General features: G+C 36.9%; 2 protein-coding genes across 3 annotated transcripts in view; one reads left to right on the forward strand and one right to left on the reverse strand.

The window, feature by feature from the left end:
• On the forward strand, positions 1–17,242 carry BORA (BORA aurora kinase A activator). 2 transcript variants are annotated; one of them, XM_041471236.1, is made up of 13 exons: positions 1–167; positions 745–915; positions 1,988–2,094; positions 4,451–4,496; positions 5,875–5,956; positions 6,520–6,585; positions 7,335–7,391; positions 8,922–9,139; positions 10,403–10,556; positions 11,613–12,211; positions 12,584–12,715; positions 14,182–14,359; positions 17,125–17,242. In XM_041471236.1, exons 2-13 carry the CDS (start codon positions 760–762, stop codon positions 17,136–17,138), a joined length of 1,809 nt encoding a protein of 602 aa, XP_041327170.1. In that variant the 5' UTR covers positions 1–167; positions 745–759; the 3' UTR covers positions 17,139–17,242. The 2 variants fall into 2 exon arrangements, with proteins under 2 accessions (XP_041327170.1, XP_041327171.1); XM_041471237.1 differs by lacking the exon at positions 1–167 and having other exon boundaries at positions 788–915; positions 1,952–2,094.
• The window catches only part of DIS3 (DIS3 homolog, exosome endoribonuclease and 3'-5' exoribonuclease), an 18,525-nt gene continuing 15,646 nt past the window's right edge, over positions 17,240–20,118 (reverse strand). Inside the window, exons 18-21 of the mRNA XM_041471230.1 lie at positions 19,766–19,934; positions 19,223–19,381; positions 18,685–18,807; positions 17,240–17,545 (exon numbers count right to left, since the gene is read on the reverse strand). Of these exons, the coding sequence (XP_041327164.1) occupies positions 17,456–17,545; positions 18,685–18,807; positions 19,223–19,381; positions 19,766–19,934 (541 nt within the window). The 3' untranslated portion in view covers positions 17,240–17,455. The remainder of the gene's footprint in view (positions 17,546–18,684; positions 18,808–19,222; positions 19,382–19,765; positions 19,935–20,118) is intronic.

The following is a 20,118-nucleotide window of genomic DNA, read 5'->3' on the forward strand; positions in this document are numbered from 1 at the left end:
CGGGGCGGGAGCGGCTTGGCGGCGGCGGCCGGGTAACGGTGCAGGTGGCTGTGCCCGCATCCTCGGCATTCCCGGCTCACCCGGCTTTCCCGGCATCGCCTCCTCGGCGGCGGGGCTTGGGAGGGCGGCGAGCGGCTCGGCGCGGTGGCACCGTCCCGGGGAGAAGCGTGAGGAGGGGCTCAGCGGGGCCGCTTCCCCCGGGGCTCCCGTCCCGTTGGCGGCCGGGGGCGCGGGAGCGGCCGGGGCCGGGGGGCGCCCTGCTGCCCGAGCCCCGCGAGGGCCGGCGCTGCCCCGGCCCGTTGAGGCGGAGGGCGGGCGGTTTTAGCGCCCGGGCAGAGCGGGACCCGCCCGGGGCGTTATCGCTGCCCGGCCGCTGGGGCTGTTTGGTCACCTCTGGTGCTCAGTTCGGGAGTTTTTTTGTTCGTTTGTTGGGTTTTGGGCTTGTTTGCTTGTTGTTTTGCCCTTGTTTGGGTGTTTGCTTGGCTTTTCTTAATCCCTCTTTTTATGTTCTTTCTTAGCTCGTTTTCGTAGTTTCTGTTTGCTTGCGATTGTTCGTACCAGCCTTATTTATGGACTTTATGTCATTAGGTCCAACCCATAGCTAACTTCGTTTTTGAAATGTTGCTAGTGCCTTAAAACGATTATTTCTCTCTGCCCAAAGCCTTCAGGGTGGCCCTAAAACGTCAAAAGCATGATTTCCTTAATTTTCTTGTTTTCCTTAATTTTGCTCTCCCTGTTTTTCAGGTATAGCTTAGTGTTATGGGTGATATAGAAGAAGCTAAAATGCAGATAACACCAGAAACTCCAGGACGAGTCACAATCCTGAATCCTTTTGAAAGTCCCAGTGATTATTACACTCTTCAGGAGCAGATTGTTTCCAGTCCTTCAATCTTTAAGTCAACGAAATCCTCATCTGTAAGATCTAGTTAGTTGTAACTGTACAGATATAGTGCTAATGTTTTCAAAAGCATTCAAAAGGGTGTTTTATTTAGTGTGCTTCAACATATGTACCAAGCTAAAGAACTTTGGTGGCATTTGGAGTTTCTTCTCTTCACAGAACTATGCTGCTTTTAAACACTAATATTGCCACTGACTCTTCCTCCCTGCCTAAATTTATTTTGCCTTTAGATATTAGCAATTGAGTGCTAAAACCAGTAGAAAGTAGAAAAAGACCAGTTCTTGCATGTGGTGCTGTGGTCCTACTTAGAGTGCAGAAAACCAGTTTCTACTTAGATGCTGAGTAGGCTGGTTTTAATTGCACTTATTTTGTGAGCTGTTTGTGTATTCAAGTCAATGATTTTGTGTATCTATAAGTGTTTTTTTTTGTTACAAAATGCATACTGGTTTGCAGTTCAAATTATTTTCTGATAAACAATAGAGGTGAATCTGCTAATGTAAACCAAAAAGACTCACTTGGTAGATAATTTTCCAAATACATTTGAACTGTACTTTGTTAAATAAAGGGGTGAAGCTTCTTATTTCTGAATTGGATTTTGTTGTGTGCTATGTGTGGCATTTATGAGAGAGACATTGCAGAATGTACAGGCGTTGCATCTCTGGTCTTCTTAGAAATGGGAAGTGAAAGGAAGACGGCTCTATTATTTGGAAAACTTGGTTAGGATACTGAGTTTTTGGGGAACCACAGTTTGGATTGAAGAAGCAATTTATGTTCATGCCAAGTTACGTATCTTTAGTAGAGCTGTGTGTCGGAATTGAGAAGAAACTGACACCTCAGTTTGTGAACACCAGCTGTAACCTTCCACTTAATATTATGTTGTTAATCCTTGCAATACCACTACCAGCAGGATAAGCAGCCTGACTGAGTTACTTTTTTTAGAGTAGATAATTTAAATAGAAACAATTTTGATTGTTTTTGACAGAAAATATATGGAAGCTGTGATTGTATTGTTCCATTGAGATTTGCCCTGTGGTTTTATTTTTATCTTTTTAGAACAGCAAGCATTAAGATGCCTGTTTCTTTCTTTAGACCCCAGGAAAATTCAGATGGTCTATTGATCAGCTTGCTCTAATAAATCCTGTGGAAATAGACTCGGAAGACATTCGACGCCAAGGAATGTATTTGAGCCGTGCTAGGTAACTTACAATCTATTTTTATGCAGCTAGCTTAGCTTTAATACTAGAACACTTGTTCTTTTGCTTTATTAACATTTCAGCATAGCATTAAGGACTTTTTATTAAAATCTTTTAGCACAATTTTTTACATGATGTGGATATAATATTTAAATCAGGCTACCTCTGTGTTTCTTCCTTTTAATGTTAAGAGCTGCTGATCCACTCTGATTGCAGTTTGGAAGACAGCCAGATAAAAGCAGCTAGTGGAAGGAAGAAAATGTCTTGCCAGTGATCATTACCAGGCTCCCTCTCTGCTCCTTGTAACAACACAGTTTATCTTCTCAGAATGCTCCATAGTGAGGCTTCTTTGGTCCCTGTGGCTCCTGCAGAAGGGTAGATGTGCTAGGGAAACTAACTGGGGAAACCCCAGCGGTCTCTTTCGAAGGTATAGATTAATGTGAAGGAGGGGGGTTCCAGTGCTAGTTACTTGATGTAGTTTGGGAACCTTATCTCAACTTTTTTCCCTTCTCTGAAAATAACTTGCACGAGGAAAACGGGTGGGTAAAACAGTCTTGGTATTTGGAACTTACCTTGAGGGATAATTTTACATGCCAGTGGTAGAGAATGATGTGCCAAGTGAAAGTAGCCAGGGGGAACCTCAATGGTGAATCCTGTAGACTCTCCTGTACATTTCTCAGATACAAACTTGCAGAAGGAACTGCTCCTCAAGGCATGAAGTGCTGCAGAATAGAATAATGAACCTGTCCTCTCTAGATTGGGTTGCTCAGTCGCATCCACCTTGATCTTGGATGTTTCCAGGGATGGGCATCTACCACCTCTCCAAGCAACCTGTTCCAGTGTTTCAACAACCTCATCATAAAAAATACTGTGAAATAACTTACTGTTTTTAGTGTCTAACTGAACCTACATCTCTCTTTTTGAATAATAAAAGCTGTAGGACTAGTACTGTCACCAGCTTTATCTGAATCACCAGGTCTTCATGTTTCCTGTCCTTCCTCTAGCAGCCAGTAGGTTTCAGACTAATGGTTTTTATACATTTTAAATGTATAAAATGTTTACATGTTTTTAGGGAGTTAATTACATTGTTTCTGGAACCTTACTTGGATAAGCTAGCTTTAATGGAGATTACTTGGGTGACAGTTCCAGTGATGATGAGTGACATGGCCTATAGATTTGAATGTGCATTGTCCCAGTGGGTCCTTTCAGTCTGTCCCAATGTTTCATAATCACTGTGGTTCATTTTTTTTTTTAAATAATCTGCTGTGACTAGAAAGAGGCTAGTTTGACTGTGCGTAGATTTGCTGTGTCCATGCTTGTGTGTTTCAGTGCATACACATGCATGAATCCACAGTGACTGTGTGCTTGGTTTTTTGGTACAATAACTCTGCAAGTGCCTCCATAGATGTGTCATTTTAGCATCATCTAGGCAGATGTAATTGAAGGTGGTATGTCCAAACACTGCAGATATATTCAAAGTCTGATAGGCGTAAAAGAGAGAGCTGTGAGAAGTTATGTATTTGTCACATCTATATGTGCTTGTGTATCTAATAATATCTTGTTATCTGGCTGATTTCTAAAATTATTCAAGGGTAATATGAACTGTGAATGCAAGTATTAGGTGGTTTGGCTAAGAAAATGATGAACATTTACAAGCTTCAAAAAATTTTATAGTAAATTACACTGTAGTAAGTGAAAGTCAGGCTTGAAGGTGACCGTTAGAGGAAATATAAATTTAGAATCTCACACATCATCAAGTAACTACAATATTTTTTTTTAAACTAAGTTAAAAGCTGCATAAGGAAATGTAGTCATTGTTAGAAACTGAAATGTGATACTGAAGAAGCTGTGGCAGACTGGGTATTAGGCTAGAGAGAATTCTGTATTGGGAAATCGGGCTGTGTCAGGAATTTGAGTGTGCAAATTCCAGGAATGTTTTCAGTTGCTCTTTTAATTCCTTACAGATCAGCTTTTTAGTCTGCTTGGTTTTATAGTGCAAGTCTAATCTCATGTGAATTTTCATAGTAAAATACATTTTTTGGAAATTATTTTGGAAGATCAGTTATGATTGAGTTTTTGTCCAGACATGCTGAGTAAACAGAATATTTGCTATTATGTACTTTTAAATGGTACAAATATTTTTCAAGTCAACTGAATTGAGAAGTAATTTATATTTCTAAATTTGTGTATGAGATCATTGCATGTAAGAGTAAAAACATCATAAGATTTAGGGTTTAGTGCAATTTAATTTATAAAGTTCCTCTTGAGCATCTATAAATTATTATATGGCTGGACTTTACATATTTTCCTGCTTATGTGATGGTTTTGATAATTGAGTTGTTTTTCATTTGTTACTTAGAATTGATAAGGAGACAGAAGACAGAAGGCAAAAAGCTATTGAGGAGGTAATAAAACTTCATGCTATCAAATACTGATTTGTCTACAGAAAAGATTCACATCTTTTACAGGATTTCAAAACCCAGAAGCCTATTATATTTCAGTAAGAAAGTAATTTTACATCCTCATCCCTTGCAGTTGTAGCTGGAATCCACACACTCCTTTTCTTCCTCTCTTCTTTCAGACACATGTAGGTCAAACCAAGAGATTTCTTTCTTTTGTTTTTCTTGGCTAGTGGTAATGTTCCTGTAATATAACTCTTATTAACTTCAGGTTAGAAACAATGATTGAGAATTGGGGGCTTACAGTAACAGTTAGAGTGATAGTGCATTTTTTGAAATATTGGAGAATTTGTGTGATTTTTTTTTTTCTTCTTCTAAAGTCTGCTTTGTTGGATGGAAGACTTTATTCTGGTAGCTTGTGTTTTCCCATCCATTTTTCATTTTGCTTTTCACACAGAGAAGGAAAAATGAAGTGTTTAAAATGTTCACTACAGAAATCTTCAATGTTATTTTCAATTAAAAAAAATAAGTCTCTGATAGGCAGGTCTATCAGTTTCTGTCTCTACAAACAAAAAATGTTTTATGATTCCATAAAGGAGCTGTGTAGCTGACCTGCAGCTAAGATTCTCTGCTCTAAATTTGCATTAAAATGGGTATTTTCTCTTTGTGAGATATAACCTAATGGATTATGCAGCTGAACAGCTTGAAACCCTGTCTCTGATAAAAATTATACCTTTAATAGTTGTGTATTTCAAACTGAGGTTTTTTCATTTACTTTGAGTCTTGCATTTATTTGGGAACAGGGTTTGCCATGTATTTCTTGAAGCTTTGTAATAGTGTTTGTCTCGTCAGCATCAGGGTGTTTCCCAGTACAGCTGTGATGGTAGACAGTTTCTGGTTCACAGAAAAAAACTGAACTGCCAGTACTCAAAAGTGTTTCACTACTAACCAGTTTAGCCAAATACACTAACAATAATAATGTTGCCAAAAAAGCCTTGATTTATCACTGTTACTGCAGTGTCTGTCACTTCTGTGAAATAGCTCAGTTGTCAAAATAAAATTTAACAAACTGAACATTTAAAACTAATTCTTTTTAAACTACTATGCAAGAGGCATGGTAGTAACAATTCAATTTTGAAAATGAGTAATTACTGTTAAAAGGAACTTGTGTATAGTTTTCACTCTGCACACTTGAAGGATCTGAGGTGCTATGGGTCATAAAGAACATAGGGGTCTTCAAGTAAAATTGTTTTTTCTTTAATGTCTTTGGGCCTAAAATAACGAAATGTTCTACATTTTTTTTTTCTTGTTCAGGGTACTAGTCTAAATTTAAAGTTGAAAATTTTAAAAAGTGCTGAGATGGTTTGTTTTTATTCTACTCCAGTTTTTCACAAAAAAACTCATAGTTCCTTCTCCTTGGACCGAGCATGAAGGCAAGCAAGTTTCTCAGTTTAATTCAACTAAATGTAAGTTGCTTTTGTGTGTCCACCCAAAATAATACAGCTTTTAGAGAATTTATCAAGCATAACTTTTTTTTTTCAACCTCAGTTTAAATTTTAAGAGCCACTTTAATTTTAAGAATCACTTTAAGGGCAGAGAACATAAGGCATAATCTGAAATCTGGTAAAGTGAATGGTGAAAGAAAATAGTCTAATGTGTTCTTCAGCTGCATAAAAAAAATTGAAGTGTATCTTCACCTTTCTCCAGTCTAGACTGAATGATTTTCTGGAAATGTGTTTTACTTGAACACAGCCTCTTTAGTTTGTTTTAAATCTGTGTCATGTAGAGACAGGAGGAGACAACGTTTTGGGCAATGTTGATGCTACTTCACTAAACTTTTTTTGAATAGAAACATGCTGAAATTCTCTTGATAGCTATAATGGTAACCTTTTCTCAGTACTCCTTTCTAATCTCTTCCAAACATTGATGCAAAAATTTTGTTTGGTTGTATTAAGTATTCTAACTTAATGTTGCTACATTTCAAAACTATGTGCAGTGCATGTTTAAATTTAAGTTCTATGTTTTCCAGCCATAGATATAAATAACATTTCTCCAATTGGAAGACAGCTGAGCTTGCAGCCTGGGAAAAGCAATGGTGAGTAAAAGGCAATGCCTAAACTTACAGGCTTTCTATGAACAAAAAGAACCCATTTTTAATGGATATTAAATTTCAGAAGGAAACTTTTTGTTTGTTAGTGTTACTGTAGAAATAGTTTTTCTTTAATTGTATGGTACTGTTAATTTTAGTATCCATTTCTCATAGAAATTTCATTCTGTTATATTCTGTTGCATTTTTTCAAGTAAAAGTCCACTGTAGATTGTGGAATGCATTTTTTCCAACTCAGTGTCTGTACTTTTTCTGGATTAAAAAGTGAATGTGAGCTTCAGATTTACAAGTAAATTACAGTTTTGAAAAATCTTTAGTATGTTGGATTGTTTTGGGTTAGAGAATCATGATTATTTTCTATGCCAAGTAAATATTAGAAATCTTAATACATCGTTTAAACTGCATCATTTTAGATAAATAGTTACTGTTTTTCCCCAAGGTATTTTTATTTTTCTGCTGCTTTCTTTTGAATTCTTTCTTTCTTCAGAGACCTCTCTTCTCAGTTAACATAAAAGCCTCTAGAGAGGCATTCTTAAAACTCTTGGGTTTTATCTCTAAGCCTAGTGTGCTGCATGCAGTGTTGTACAAATCAGAATTGTACTTTAATTAACACTTTTCCTTATTGCAACTGTAATTGAAATACCTTAATTGCAGTGCAATTTGAAAGTGAATTTTTGTTTCTACAGCTTTTGTAAAAGGTCACTGTAAGCTAATTTTGTTGGTTTTATTCGTTGCAGCTGCTTGTCAGACAGTACTGTCTTTGCCAGTGGATTTTAATTTAGAGAAAATACTAGGTATGTCATGTAATATCTAAATTTAATTATGAATGTCTAAATAGAAAACTTGGTTTTGTATTGTTGGCTGCGTTTGTCTTGTGAAATACTGAAAATGAAATGTGTGAATGAAAGTTCTAAGTATGTATTCTCAATAGACAGTTACTGCATGACTGGAAATGGTTCTGCCTGCAGGTGGTTGAGGGGAGACCTCATTGCCTTCTACAGTTTCCTCGTGAGGGAAGAGAAGGGGCAGGCATTGGTCACTTTTCTCTGGTGACCAGTGACAAGACCTGAGGAAATGGCCTGAAATTGTGTCAGGGGAGGTTTAGGTTGGATATAAGAGGATGGTTGAGCACAGAACAGGCTCCCCAGGGAAGTGGTCACAGCACCAGCCTGACAGAATTAAGAAGCATTTGGCCAATGCTCTCAGGCACATGGTGTGACTCTTGGGAGGTCCTGTGCAGGGCCAGGAGTTGCACTTCAATGATCCCAGTGTGTCCCAACTCAGGATGCTCTGTGATTCTAGATAGCCTGTGCCTCTCCCAAACAGAGCAGTAATTTGTCTTACCAGAGCTGTTTGTACAGGTGCCAGCCAGAGGTCTCAAAGCCCAGCCTTGCCTTGAGTAAAGCTGAGCTGTAACTTTGGCTTTAGTGTACCTGAAATGATGGTGGGGACTAGAAGTTGTGTGGTGGCAAAAAAGCCATGTCTGCTGGGTGAGGAGGCAGGAGTCCAAATTAACTCTCTGATTGTAAGTGCTACATTGACCAATTGTTACCACCTTCTCAGGCAAGGGGGCTGGAAGGGCCTGATCTTACAGCTCATAGGTGGGAACAGTGGGTACAAGCCAGCTCAGCATTTTGCATGCTCTTATCCCAGTGCTGAAATTCAGAACCATGACTGTGGGCCAGCAAAACATATTTATTGCCTTTGTTTTTTGTCTTAACAAATGCTTCCATCAATACGTAGTTTGGGAGTTCATGAAAAATTTCTCCTACAGGGAATATCCAACTAGAATAGAGCAAGAGGAAAAAAATCTAAAATAATCTGGTAAATCTGAGCATAGTTTAATGGGTCTTAAGTTTGTGCTTTCCTACTGTAAACAGCTAACTACTTGTACTTTCTTCAATTCTAATCTGGTTTGCCTCTGGATCTATCATGAAGACCATCAAAGTGTATGGAAGACCTGAAAGAGTCTAGGTTTGCTTGGATAGTAAAATAATCCCAGTTTGACAGCTCAGATGTGAGGAATAATAATACATTTCTGGGGAAAGATCAGTAAGTAGATAGAAGCCAATATTTTGTATTTTTTTCAATTCAGACTTTAGTATTAAGGGATGATAGGCAGAAGTGGAATGACCCTTAGTAGACAGTGGTGACTTTTTGTAGGGATGACAAGCAATCCCTTGGGATAGGTGCCTAAACTGATTAATTAGTTGCTGTATTGGTAAATTAGATTAAATGTTTTAACTTAATTATATATGTCTCTGTAATTGAATGTATTTTTTTCTACATTAGTATTGGAAACAATTTTTTCCCCACATTTCTAGGTGAATATTTTAGAACTGATGAATTTGCCGATCAGTCTCAGGAAAATCTAAGCTCTTCATCACTCAGAAGAAAGCTGTTTTTAGAAGAAAATGGGAATGTATCTGCATGTTTGTCCCCTTCTTTGCATAGTCCATGTGGTAGTCAGCCACTCGGAGTGCTTTGTTCCATAGAACTATCTCCAGTCCGGTGCAGAAGCCCCCTGGACACATCTAGTTCAGTAAGTAGCCTGTTTTGTAGGCTGGGTGCGATGTACTTTATGAGAGAGTAGGAGTTAGACTAAAACTTTGGGTTTTTTATTTGGGTTTTTTTTCAAATTCTGGAAAAAATGTGAACAAAAGTCTTGAAAGAATATATTACTGACATTATTTCAAATTATTTTGTTATGCTGCTATTCTTTTGTATTGGGAATTAGGTTTTAATTTTGTTATGAAAAGGGAGAAGGAATTAAAACATACAAAAGACTTGCTGAAAGCATGTTAAAACCTTTTTTTTTCCCATAAAATGTGTCTACAAAAAAAGTCCTGTTTAAATCCATGAATTGCTACCTACAATAACAGTTGATATGAACCTGTGGTATGATTATATTTCCTTTAAATCTCATAAGCTCATTTATAGTGAAAGAAATGACTTGTGGATCTTTGAAGTGCAGTGCTAAATATGCCTTTTTCTTTCCTATTGGCCAGAGTTTTCAGATGAATAGACATTTATTAGAACACAGAATGAAATGTCCATTTTTTAAATTAAACAAGATGAACCTTATCCCCATGTGGACATAGCTAAAGTGGTTTAGGTGATGTATTTTCATCTGTGTGGTTGTTCGAAGTGCATAGAAAAAACCTACCTACACTAGGATAGTGTAGCTTAAAAACAAAGGTAACCTAGTAAAGAATTCCTACAATATAATTATAGTGCCAGAAGTGATGGTTGGGTGAGGGGGTGGGTTTGGTCTGGGTTTTTTTGTTGTTGTTGTTGTTGTGTTTTGGTTTTTTTTCTTGGGGTTTTTTTTTGTTTATTTGCATGATAGTCTTAAGTAAGGTCCTTCTCTTAAAGAGAAACACTTCTGTAGCTACTGCTGAATTAAGTAAATTGTATTATAGTAAAATATAAATAGTGGCTTTCATCTGCAGTGATATGAGTAAGAAATTTAGATTAAACACTTGACTAGATACATGGATAGCATTAATTCTCTGTTTACATTTCTCATAGTTCTTAAGTATAGTGGATGAAATAGTCCTAGCTGGTATTAGGTGACCGTTTGTGTCCATTGCTCTTTTCCCCTGTGTGGAGGCATAAGGTCCAGGTGCAGAGCTACAATTGGAGTATTTAAGCTAAACTAGAGACTGTCATTGTAAAGGGTTGGTCTTTCGCAGTGCTGCCGTATTAAGCATTTCGGTTAGAACAATTTTATGTATATATATTAGCCACAGCTTACTTTATGAAAATAATGCTCTGTGGGTTTGATTATTTTTTTATTCTGAAGGGTCAGTTTTCATCAAGTCCTATTCAGGGAGGAACAAGAGCTTATAGTCTGGGAAGTATAACCAGTCCCCCATTTTCAGAGGGGTCTCCTGCACCTAATGGTTCTCCAGCTTTTTCACCAATTGCTTTTCACATAAGAAAAACACCACTCTCAGGTATGGTTTAATTGTATATGTATTAGTCTATCTTGAGTAATACATTTTTATTATAAAAACTTCTAAATTCTTATTGGAACGTTTTTCTGTTTGGAGATGAGTTTCTGTGCTTGGCAGACCAGTGGTCTGCTGTATAACACATCTTCTGTTCAGCAGTGAAATATGTGAAACAATGAAACATATATGCTTGCAACTGATCAACTAGAGAAAATATTTCAGAAGGCATTGAGACACAATAAGAATGAAGAAAAGTTAAAAGGGTTAATTTAATCTAGTGTAGGAGGGGTTTTAAAGCCACCTGCCTGAATTTAGTCAGGTTACAATTCTGATTTGGCCCAGCCTGAAGCATTTTAATATCAGTGGGCAAAGAATGTTCAGCTTGAGCTTTCAAATAATCCATCATGAAGATTATTTGAAATTAAATGACTAATGAAGAAATCACAAACACTTTATGTCCTCATTGCTCTAGAAAATGTCACTGTTTCATGCTGTGTCCTTACCTGGTAAGGCATAAGCCTTGTTTATACATGATTATACAGATTTGGCATGATTATACATATTTATACATGACTTTTACACATTTTGATTAATGGTGTTTTACACTATTTTATATGGAGGTTGCACAGATGTTTTCTCACTTGTTTGATCTTAAACTTCATTGCTGCCAAAAATTTAAATACCTATAGATTGTGTATCGACATTCATTTAGGAAAAAAACGAATGGGGGACAGACGGACTACACTAAACCAGCCTTCACCCATTTCCCTTTGAATACTGTTTAGTAATGACATTTAAAAATACAAGGTCTCCAATGCAGCAAATCATGTCAAAGAAAAGAAATTTGGAGGGATAAAACCTTGCCTTTACCATGGTAGCTGAAATGTATGGGTGGTGGGTTTGGTTTTTGGGATTGCTTGTTTGGTTGGGTTGGGAGGCAACAGTCAGTGAAATACTCTGTAGTTGGCCATAAATTATTCAGTGGACTGCAGGGCCTTGAGAATGATGAGTTTTTCTATCACATACCAGCTGAAGTTAAACTTTGCTCTTTTTTTTCAGACCAAAGAAAATTTACATTTCGTTCTCCGGATATTCCTTCTTCCTCAAATAGAATGACACCCCCAAGTACAAGAAGTCCTTACATAGATGGTTGTTCTCCAATTAAAAATTGCTCTCCTATGAGACTTGGAGCCTGTAGAGGAACTGCCCAATATCAGACTTCTGTCATTAGAATACCAATTGCAGTTGAGAATCATGAGGATGAGGAAGACAAGGAAAACACTTCTCCAGCAGAAGCTCGGTTCCCAGAAATGGATAAAGGAATAAACCTACATCAGGAAGACAGTGATACTTTTGCACATGGTACACATCTTGTGGTGGCAACTGTATCTATTGCACCAGATCACTCAGAAGGTTGTCATCAAAGGTTGCCATCATTTCAGGATATAGAAGGCTTAAAGGAAAATAATACCGTAGACATGGCTGATGCAGCTGAAGTGTCAGAGGAAAACACCTGGATGAAAGAAACAATTGGCAGTAGCAATGCACCAATGACCAGCTTTATGACAGGCATTACTTTCAGTATTGAAAGCTCTCGCATGTGCATGTCACCTCTTGCAGAAAGCAGTGCAATTCCTTGTGACAACAGTAGTATTCAGGTAAAAATATAATTTTTGGCTTCTCTGCAAAACTGAGCTCAACATATGTATACTAATCTGGAAGTAATTGTTATTTTCTCTTATTGGATGTGGCATCCAGGTGGTATTGTGACTTTTATCCCTTCCCTTTATCCCCTCTTTTGGAGGAGTTAGCGTAGCAATTATTTTTGTGTTGCTGTGTACATTAGTATATTTAACTTGATCCAAACGAATGCTGACAGATCTGTTTACAATTTGCTTTTGTTACTAACTGGTCATAGTTGGTTTGTTGGATTAAGTTCTGTTAATCAAATGCAAATCATACCAGGTATCTGAGGGATTTATTTGTGTTAAATGACAGTACATTTTTCAAGCCCTGCTCTTTGATTTCAGGTGGACAGTGGTTACAATACACAGACTTGTGGAAATAGCATTATGGATACTGCAGGGGCTGAAAACAGTTGCAGAGAGAATGATGTGAACACTATTGTGTTTCAGAATAAATCTCAGCTGCTTAGAACAAAGGTAGGAATTGTGGTTAAAAAATTATAAGCTTCTCATCTAAAGCATTCATTCCTCATTTTATTTGGTTTCAGGGAGCCTGAGGGGAGAGACTGTCAGATAATGAAGATGTTAATGTAGTGTCAGTTCAGAGACTATATTGAATAAATGTACGACAAATATCTTAAACTGGCAAAAAAATTAATGTTTTATGATAAAAGCAAAGGCTGTTTTGAAGGAAACTGAGGTATATGCATGAAGAGTAGTGGTGAGGCTGTTCATGACTATTGCAGTCTTTAATTTTTGTTTCTTCTGTTCTTGCTGCTTCATTTATTGCTAAGTTTTAAACATTTGTCTGTGGAGAAGGACATTTCTGGAGAAAAATTGTCTGCTGCTAATTTTTATAAACTTAGCATTGAGTTCTAGACCATACCTGGCATGCTGACGTGGTGGAGAACTTTCTGCATGGGTACAGTCTTTATACAAGCCCTTTGCGGATCTATCTGAAAAACACATTACAAATGATAATACGTATCTAGCAAAGCTCCCAACCCCTTAATCTTGTGACTGATAGGAAAAAGTTCTACTTCTTCCAGAGACTTGGAAGCAGGGCTAGTTTCTATGGAGAAGAGAGAAGATCATCTCCTCTCAGTAATTATGGTCACGTGATGCTACACACTTAGTAGTTTATGGTCTGCTGTGTCTTGCATGTCCTTCAAGGGGAGGGAGACAGTACTGACCATTAGTACCAGATTATAAAAAAAACTCAAACCCATTCAGCCCTGACTTCTCTTCTGGATGTGACATGCTAAAAGCCACTTCTTTGCCAAGGGGAAATGCTGACTGATGGTGTCTTACAGACCACTGATACCGAATTTTAAACTTTTCATTTAAGACAAGGACAAATGCACCCTTACAAGAACAATAGATATTTTGTCATTAACTTCTAAAAATACTCATCGAAGTTCCTGCCCCGATCACTCTGTTGGACATGGATTTTATGTGTGCATGTACTTGCCAGAATCACTTGTCTGGTATCAAACCCGTCCTAGAAGGACTTGCCAATGTCATGCAGCTGCCTTTTCCCACTGTTAGTCCTTGAACTGCTGGGTCCTGACTAAGCCAAATTTTGCATTTTAGATTAGGAGTAAAGTGTGAAGGCATTAAGTGCTTCATTCAGTTCTTACAACTGAGAATCCCCAGGGAACGAAAAGAAAAAAGCACAGACATTGCTGGCTGAAAGATTCAAGTCAGGCTCGTTCAGACATTCACTGAACTCTTGAAATGAGGTAGTTCTTGCAGACAGCATGTTTCAAAGATCTGTGTAGAGAAGATGTGTTACTTCACTTCTTTCTCATTTCAGAAGCGTAGAGTTGGTACTTAAGGTACTTACTATACTTGAGATTTGCAGTTAGTGATCTTGGATCTTGTTTCTTTTGGAGAATTTCTGTTAAAACGGTTTTAAAACTAACTTTTTCTTATTCACCTAGGAGTGTTCTGTTTTAAGCCATAAGGACAATCAGTTGCTGAGAACAAAGTCTCCAGAGAAGCAATCCTGTTTTCAAAAAGCCAAAACACATAGCACAGTATTTGGTCAAAATGCAACTTGCAACATTTCTGCTTGGAAACATAAAAATGAAAATCAAGTTCAGGGATTTCACAAAAGTGGTATGTAGTTTTCTGATGGAGAACTTAATCTGTGGTTTCTAATAAATTTTTATACATATGACCTCAATTACCTGGATTATATATACTATTTTGCTTTTCTAATGCAAATGTAATGAACTGTTTGGTATATATTAAGGGAGTTTTTAAATAATGTGGGATTTTTCAGGTCTTATTAAGAAATTGATTGGTGTCATTAAGTGATCCTTTTTGAAAATTAAAGTGTCTAGATTTGGTACAAAGAAACAACAGGGTTTTTTTTCAGAATTGTATTCCTTCTGTGACTAGGGTGGATTCCATGAGCAGCCTAGGATAACTTGCATAGGAACCAATATAACTGCAAAATCACTTACATTTTAAGATTTGTCCCTCCTAATGGCATGAGGGGCATTTTTCTTTGTGGGAAAGAAAAAGTGGAATGGGTATTAGTTTGGTTTTGGATTGCTTTTCTCCAACCAGATATATGGTGTGGCTTCATAAATACTACCACTAGTACCAAGAGTAAGTCACTGGATAGAAGTGAACTGCTGGGGTGTGATGAGAGCAAATGCCAAGTTTAGTTCTCCTAGAAATATAAAATGAGCTTTATGTTAGAAGAAGGTGTTTAGCAGTTCTCTGAACAGCTTTTTCCTTGGTTTGACAGAAATCTGTAATGTTAGTTGGGTTTAAGTAAAATGTATTATTGGTTACCTTAAAATTAAAAGATAGTGTTGTTGCTTTGGTAATTGTATTAGTACTAAACTTGGAGTTGATCACCTGACACTACCAGTGTCTCTGAAGAACAACTGTGTCCAAATTGATGCCCTGGTACTCTTTGGAAGGAACCTAAGAAGGTGTAATAAGATTCATTGGTCTCAGTACTATCACTAAGAAAATGGTGCAGCCTTTCTTCATTCCTAGTATTATTATGTTGCTTACAGAAATTACCAAAATACTTAGATAAAGCCTTAAAAAAATAATTAACTTTTGCATGCCATTTATTGCCAAAAAGCAAACCTTTGATCCTTTCAAGAAAACCATCAGTTAATTAAAATAATGTGGATTATGGGGCGTGGGGGGGTGTCAGAAGCCCAGAGCTCCCTTTGTGTAATCAAATCAGATTTAGTTGAATTTGCTTGTATTTGTTTAAAAGAACCTTCTGGAATTTATAAATGTGAATAGGGGGGAAAATCCAGATGGTAATCTTGTGGCCCTAATGACCAAGAGGGAAAGAAGAGATAAGGGATACACTGGTATTTCAGGGCTCTGTTTATGTAGAGCTCTGGTAAACTTAATTGGATTAATGAAAAAGAGAAGTCCATTCTACCAGTGTTCCAGGTGAAGCAGTATTCCTCTCTTTTCACAGCAAGGATGTCCCAGGATACTGAATTTAAGTTCTGCTTTCTGTTCTATGCCACAACCCACAGAAAAGCTTGTACCAAAGTGAGAGATGGTGGCTGATGAGCAGCTATTGGCACAATAAGCCTGAAACCTATTGGTCAGATCTAAATTTGAAGGCAAAATAGCATTTTTAAAAAATCTCAAAAGGGAAGGTGTGAACAGAATCCTTTGGCATTAAAATCAGTGTAGTAGACCTGAGAGTTGTGTGGTGTTTGAACGGAACAGTTCTTGAAATACTTTCATTAATAATTTCCTAGTGAAGGCTTTCTGAAAAGCCTATTTAAGAAAAAGGGAAACATCTGTCTGCATCACTTGACTGTAGTTCTCACATTGCAAAAATAAATACTAAAAAGTTTATTTTAGAAATCTAATGAGCAAACGTGTATTATTTTTACTTCTGTAGTTGTTTCTGTAATGCATGTGGGATTGACAGTAATGGAATCTAGTGTCATATATTAGCTGTTTCATTATCTTCAAACAGTGCTCTACTGGAAGCTGGAAATACACTGAATTAATAACAGTTAAGGAATTAATTTTGTTAAAAGTAGGAGATCAACTTCTGGAAAACAAATTTTATAGAATAGGGCCTTCAAAATGTTTTAGCTTTAGCTTCTAAGTTTTGTCACTCAAAAGCACGATACAACTTGTCTGAGATTTAAAAGTTACGTATGACCTTGTGTCAGTTCTGTTTCTCATGATAATTTTAACAACAATCAATTGAAAGTTCTGTACAAAGGATTTATTTTTGCAATTGTGATTACTAAAATAGTAATGTAAATTTAATGAACATTAAGGAGGGTAGCCCAAATTATGTGTTTATGAATTTTTCTGAGTTACATGTATAATTTAAGATTTGGTTTTACTTTTTAACTAAGTTTTTTGATTATTTTCATAATATGTTAAATGATCAGAGGCTTTTGAAGTATTCACAAGTAAAAAAAGCAATCCCTAAAGTATTTAATTTTATCCTGTATTAGTATTTTCTTAAAGCTAAGAAAAGAATAAGAGCAGAAATGGATGAATCTGAGAAGTGATTAAGGATGCCCCCACCTGGATTGCCTGTATTTTTTGTCCTGTTTTGTAGTGTTCAGTTAGATGGGAAATATTTATTTTATGGAAACATGCCTATTTTTTTATTATGTTTGTATGATTGATTTGTAGAAGAAACCTGCTGTGCAAATTACCATGGAAATCACTTGACCATTCTGTTTCTGTAGTAGTTCTTCATGCATTGGTTGGCACACATTGCACAAAACGGTCATTGTTTACATTAACTTAATATCAGTAGTTTTAACGAGAGTCATTTAACATGTCTAATTGTAAATTGAATAGTGAAACAGAATAAAGACATTTCTTTAATACCTCTGTTGTTCAATTACTTCTTTCAGTTCTGAGGTGCTAAAGAGAATGCACAGAAATGCTGACTTCTATCAAACTCTCAAACCTTCCTTAAGACTATTAACAAGAAACTCTACAATCATTTCTTCACTTTGCAGAAATATTTATTTTCACCCACAGGACAAAGGTGTAGATATACATGATTTTAAAATTTGTTCTGCATTCATAGTCATAAAAAAAGTAGCTTTTAAAAAATTCTTTACAGATTATTAAAATGTGTATTTAAAAAGTAAACAAAACCTGTTTCTAGCATTTTTTTGCCCATAGGGAAAAATATGTAAATACAGGTACTTGTGATTTCTTCTTAACTTTTACATCCAGCTATTTTTGTAGCTTCTTTTTCTTTTTCTCTGGTTCATCCTTGCTGCTTGCCTCTGCAGAGAGACTTGCACGCATATCATTTCCCAATATCTACAGTAAGAAAAAAACAGAAGTCAGAACATTTTTGTTCAATTTTTGCTATCCTAGTAAAACTTGAGTTTACTTGTAGAGACCTTTTACAAACATTGTGTCAACATCAGAAACTTCTGATTTAGATAATCACCTAAAAGAGTGTTTACCATCTTAGAACAATCATAGGTAGAACACTCACCTGAAATAAAAGCTGAAAAAGGCAAAGAGAAGCAACAGCACCCCTCCTGCCAAAGCCAGCAGGTTGTTAGCACCCCAACCATCAGCCTGCATTAGCCTTACTCTGTCTGTTTTCAAAGTGTCCTTCAGACTGGAGTGATGGCCTCAACAGAAGCTCTTGACAAGCTAAAGTTGGTGAGCACAAGCAGAGGGCAGCTCAGGATCTGAATGCACAACCGAACACACAGGCTCCTCCTCTCTGCTACAGTTTTTGTATTGTCTAGTCCCCATTTTTGAAATCACAGATTCACCTCAACCCAGGGTGAGGGATGGACAGATCAGAGCAGCCTTGCTGGGAAGGACTTGGAGGTGCTGGTGGATGAAAGGCTGAACATGGCCCAGCAGAGTGCACTCACAGTCCAGAAAAGTCAAATGTGTCCTGGGTCACAACCAAAGCAGCATGGCCACCAGGGATAGGGAGGGGATTCTGACCCCACCCTGCAGTGCTGCATCCAGCTCTGGGGTCCCAGCATTATAAAGAGAGAATTTTTATATTGTGGGAGTTGTAAGACAGAACTGCCATTTACACCCAGCAATTATACAGAGCTGAGCCACCCAATCACTGTTACATTGTAGTTCACTGCAGTAAAGAGAACATCCTACTGAACTGTGGCAGATTTTCAGAGGGACATTTGATTACAGAATTGTGAAATTCAATACATTACTTCAGCAAATCATCATAATTCCCAACAGTGGAAACATCCTGATGGGCCCAGAACAGAAGTTTAATTTAGAGGGCTCTATTCTTTTCAACAGCCAGTGAAGGCAGACCTGTGTTTTATTGAGAGTGGATATGAAGCAATCATTACAAGCTGCTGCTAAATTATGTTTTTTCTTCTGGGTTAAATTTCAATTTTACCACATGATGATTTTTTAACATTACTGAAGGATAATATGGTTCTAAGAATTTTGTGCCTTACCTTGGGTTCTACCAAGACCATCCGCATTTTCTGATGTTGGACGTTGGAATCATCTAACATAATGTTCACTTTAACTTTATCAAATACACGTAATGTTGTGTCTTCCACAGTAAGTGATGGCACCTGAAAGTTCAATTTTTTTATAAATTTAACTATTTGCAACAGCTTATGTTTTTATACAAATAAATATCTTTGTATGAAAATAGCACTGTTACATGTAAATAAAATAAACCAAAAATTACTATAGTGAATATTCAGTGTTGTAGTATGGGATACATGCATTTTCTGCAGTGACTAATCAGATAATTAGATGTCAGTACTATCTACTATAGAAACAAATTCCTGTCAGAACCTACTTATTTAGACTTACAAAGACTAAAGTGGCATTACTACTAGAGATTAATGAACTTGCATTTAGAAGAGCCTCTCTTACCCTTCTATATCCAGCTAGAATAGAGTTTAGTCATTCTGCTTGCTTACCAAATCAAAAAATAAAGGTGTTTAAGAACAAACCTTAAGAATAATAGTAAGAACATACCTCACTGTTGTACTCCAGTTTTGGTGTTGGTTTATCTTTTTCTTCAAAGAAGACTGTTCCTTCTAACCCATACTTGGGAATCAGAACCACAATTGCATTTTTTCTTACAAATAATATATATGCATCTTCATTTACTACTCCCTTGGTTTTGAAGAACAGCTGTAACAAAAGCAGAACACATGAATAAGAAAAAAAAGCACTAGAACATTCCTTCCGAATTACAAATACACTACCTCAGAAAATTAAAACATTCAAATACACATCTATACTTAGTGAAAATTGCACAGCATATCCTGAAAGCAGCTTTTAAAAAAATCTCATAAACCATTTATAACATTACTGTAGGGTTAAGCATTCATCTTTATAAAAGCACAAAACTAAAAGAATCCTCAAGATGCTATTCTGAGTTTTTCAGAACAAGCAAAAAATAATGTTTTAAGCTTTTTGTCAGAAGCATCCCTCAGCCTTTATCATTTATACACTCTTGCTTGGTTTTGCCCTAGCAGTGTCCATAGTTCAACATAACATCTCAGAACTACTTACCTGCGTATGGAATGCCACAGAGGCTCTTTGTGCATATTGTGCCATTTTATGTCGGTAATTGAGATTTTTACACATCTCTGCCAGTTTGTGTTTATCTGTGAGTTCTGGGTAAGTACTGTCTGCTCCTATGGCCACTGCCAAAAGCCGATGCACTATGATATCAGCATACCTGCAAGGATGAGGTTAAAATCAGTGACATAGTGAGACACAGTTTTTCAAAATTAATAAAAAAGTTCCTGAAAATACATTTGTTTTTGTGAATCTTACAGATTTGAGTTTTTGTAATAATGATGGTCCTCAGGCAACTCCCTGTATTAATTCAGCATTCATCTCTTTGCTGACCAAAGATGCAC

Source organism: Pyrgilauda ruficollis, unplaced genomic scaffold, assembly GCF_017590135.1.
Source record: "Pyrgilauda ruficollis isolate IOZ18807 unplaced genomic scaffold, ASM1759013v1 scaffold26, whole genome shotgun sequence".
NCBI classification, from domain to species: Eukaryota; Metazoa; Chordata; class Aves; order Passeriformes; family Passeridae; genus Pyrgilauda; species Pyrgilauda ruficollis.

Bases quoted from the DNA above. Each gene is read 5' to 3' on its own strand.
- BORA (XM_041471236.1), top strand. From the start codon at position 760: ATGGGTGATATAGAAGAAGCTAAAATGCAGATAACACCAGAAACTCCA. The intron at 2,095-4,450 runs GTAACTTACAAT...TTTGTTACTTAG, and splicing joins ATGTATTTGAGCCGTGCTAG to AATTGATAAGGAGACAGAAG. The intron at 7,392-8,921 runs GTATGTCATGTA...CCACATTTCTAG, and splicing joins TAATTTAGAGAAAATACTAG to GTGAATATTTTAGAACTGAT.